The sequence below is a fragment of the Rhincodon typus genome, unplaced genomic scaffold, assembly GCF_021869965.1.
Source record: "Rhincodon typus isolate 14 unplaced genomic scaffold, sRhiTyp1.1 hic_rhity00010058, whole genome shotgun sequence".
Taxonomy (NCBI): Eukaryota; Metazoa; Chordata; class Chondrichthyes; order Orectolobiformes; family Rhincodontidae; genus Rhincodon; species Rhincodon typus.
In genome coordinates, this window is record NW_025975696.1 from 1,064 (window position 1) to 4,060 (window position 2,997).

The 2,997-nt window shown below is 63.3% G+C and overlaps 2 protein-coding genes across 2 annotated transcripts in view; one reads left to right on the plus strand and one right to left on the minus strand.

Annotated features, from left to right (window-relative positions):
- Positions 1-691, plus strand: part of LOC125482420 (uncharacterized protein C14orf93-like) — a 1,662-nt gene extending 971 nt beyond the window's left edge. The window contains exon 2 of the mRNA XM_048594494.1: positions 12-691. Within this exon, the coding sequence (XP_048450451.1) occupies positions 12-365 (354 nt within the window). The 3' untranslated portion in view covers positions 366-691. The remainder of the gene's footprint in view (positions 1-11) is intronic.
- Positions 692-960: 269 nt separating this feature from the next.
- LOC125482421 (low-density lipoprotein receptor-related protein 10-like) overlaps positions 961-2,997 on the minus strand; it is a gene marked incomplete at its 5' end in the record, with an annotated part of 5,671 nt that continues 3,634 nt past the window's right edge. The window contains 2 exons of the mRNA XM_048594495.1: positions 961-2,442; positions 2,808-2,931. Of these exons, the coding sequence (XP_048450452.1) occupies positions 2,032-2,442; positions 2,808-2,931 (535 nt within the window). The remainder of the gene's footprint in view (positions 2,443-2,807; positions 2,932-2,997) is intronic.

The window sequence follows — 2,997 nt, forward strand, 5'->3', positions numbered from 1 at the left end:
ACCCCTGACAGCTCTTCGCCTCTCGGTCGGCCATTGTGCGGCTGTTCGGCCATGAGGATCAGCGTTTGTGGGAGACGGCGACCGAGGAGCTGATGTCGGACGAGGAGGACAGCCCCTTGGAGCCGGGCGTATGGGTGGCCCGCTCCCCGCGTTTCCGCTCGGCCCAGCTCAGCGATCTGTGCCACCGCCTGGATGCCAGCTCCAAGCATGGCCTGCGACCGAACAGGGTCCAGGGGCCACCCTCCGAACGCCTGCCTTCCTCCGAGCTCAGCGAGTTCCCAGCCCCAGGCCTGGGCCTGGGGCAGCTCCCCACAGACCTCCGGCCTCACCCTTACATCGAGGTGAAGGTAGAGAAAGACGACTGAGGTGGGCGGTGTTGGGAGAGGGGGAGATCTACCATTTCCAACCCTGACCCCGGCACCGCGCCACCCCACCCCACTGCCGCCCCCCCCCCCACCCCCGTAGTCGAATAGTGGAGCGGGCTCCCCACACATTCTGGAGGCGGCTGGAGACCCGTTTTGGTTTGGGGACCCTCAGGAGGCTGGGTGGTAACCCCCCCTCATCTGCCTCCACTCAATGTTTCCCCAACCTCGATGGAGCGTCCAGTTCAAGATGGCGATGCGTAGGATTGGACATCTGTACAGGAACCTCCATCTGCCTGTCCCTCTCAATAAAGAGAAACCTCACTTTGTTCTCGCCTCCGAGGCCTGGTCTCTGTCGTACGGCTCCCAGCGCTGACCCTCCGACAGTGCCCCCCTCCCTCAGCGCTGACCCTCCGACAGTGCGGCGCTCCCTCAGCACTGACCCTCCGACAGTGCCCCGCTCCCTCAGCGCTGACCCTCCGACAGTGCCCCGTTCCCTCAACGCTGACCCTCGGACAGTGCGGCGCTCCCTCAGCGCTGACCCTCGGACAGTGCGGCGCTCCCTCAGCACTGACCCTCCGAAGGAGGAGATGGTGCGTAACCAGCAGGAATGTCATTTATTCACAAGAAGCCGTGTGCATCACCGTTCCACAGCGAACCCCAGCAGGAGCACCTCAAACCATGGACACGTGAACGGTGGGGGCGGGGGGGGTGGGTGGTAAGGATTGTGTTCGGTGTGTGGGACTGCCCCCTCTCTCTGTCTCTCCCAAACCCCCACCCCATCCCCTCTCGCTCCCGTCCTCAGTGATAGAGTTTATCACAGCCTTTACTCTGGCAATGGACACACGAGCAGTGTCTCTCCTACCTCTGGGAGGGTCACTGAGTCTGAAAGCAGAGCCAAAATGTAAGCAGGAGGACAGAGAGAGAGAGAGAGGGAGAGGGAGAAGGCAGCCAAACCTCAGTGGGGGACTGTTCCCAAACTGCACCAATCCCCTCCCAACCCCTTGCGTGAGTCCCTCAGAGTTCCTTCGTCCTCAGGTCAGAGTGCACTGTGTGTGTCTCCATGGCCCTGACCCTCGATCTGCTGTCCCACCTCCACCACCCTGCACGCTCACTCACTCTCCCTCCCTCCCGACATCAGGCTGGAGTTTGACCAGAGACGGAGCAAAGATGGGGGAACACAGGGATTGGGAGACTGGGAGACAGAGGGAGTCGCAGATGGAGAGAGAGAGAGAGATAGACATAAATGGGGGGGTGGGGGGAGACAGAGAGAGAGGGACAAGGGAGAAAAAGAGATGGACAGTGGGAGAGAGACAGAGACGGACAGAGGGAGAGAGAGAGACAGAGACAAATGGGAGGAGGAGTGTCTCGGGGGAAGGTACAATCCCACATCCTCTGTGGGTGGGTGATACACCGCGGGGATGGGTGGGTGGCGGTTTTGGGGGGGGGGGTGTCACACGAGAGAAGGTCCCGTTACCTTTCTGAAACCTCCTCCCCCCTCCCTTCCTCCTCTCTGTCTCTCAGGTACCACCCTCCACACGTATCCAACCCATCCCTAATCCCCCACGCTCCGGGGGTGGGGGTGGGAGGGGGTCAGAAAGGTCTGCTCACACCCCTCCACCCACAACCCTACGGTGCCAGGGAGCGGTGGTGGGTGGGGGGGTGGGGGTCAGCTGGGGAATGCCCCGGGGTCGGAGCCGGGGTCCTGAGGCGAACTGTGGGAGAGGGGGACCAGGAGGAGGTCCCCAGGGGACGCGGGCTCGGGGCTCCCCGAGACCCCCGCCTCAGGTTGGGCGGGGAGCGGTTGAGAGCCCAGCAGCGGGAACTTGTTGGGGAGGGGGTTGGGGACGGTGGGGGCGGAGGGTTCGGGCTGGGGCGGTGTAGACCCGCTGTAGCCCCCTCTCACCCCCCGGGGATGGGTGAGGAGGGTATAGAGGCGGCTCTGGCGTAGGTGACGGTACAGGCGGCGAATGTAACGGTAACGGCGACGGCGATGGCGCCTGGGTCTCTGTGTCTCTGTGATAGGTTCCTCCTGCCTCAGGAGCTGCCAAAGGGACAACAGGTTCCCCAGGACCGAGTTCTGTCAGCGAGGGGTGGGGGGGGGGTGAGAGAGAGAGAGAACGGGGTCAGTCAATCAGTGTCAGGCTCGCATCCCCCTCCTCGCGTCCCTCTCCCCTCACATCCCCTCCCCGCCTTCCCTCTCCCCCCCTCCACTTCCCTCTCTCTCCCCCGTCCCTGTCCCTCTCTCTTCCCCTCCATCACTTCCCTCCCTCTCCCCCCTCCCCTTCCCTCTCTCCCCTGACCACGTCCCCTCTCTCCCTCGCCGTCATCTCTCCGTTCCCCCTCTTCGTCTCTGTCCCTCCGCCCCATCTCTCTCCCTCTCCCTCCCGTTCCCGTTCCCTTCTCTCTCTTGGCCCCCTCCCCTATAGGTACTGAGATACTCACATCGTTGGGGTTCTCAGTGGGGAAGTCCTCCAGGGGGGGGATAGCCCCCTGTGCGATCAGCTCTCCATACGATGGGGGAGCCCGACGCTGAACTGACTCCATCCGGGCCACAGGGGCTAGCAAGCTGCAGAGGGCAGAATGGCCAGCAACAGCTCAGACATACAGCAAGACACTGTCTACTCTCTCACAC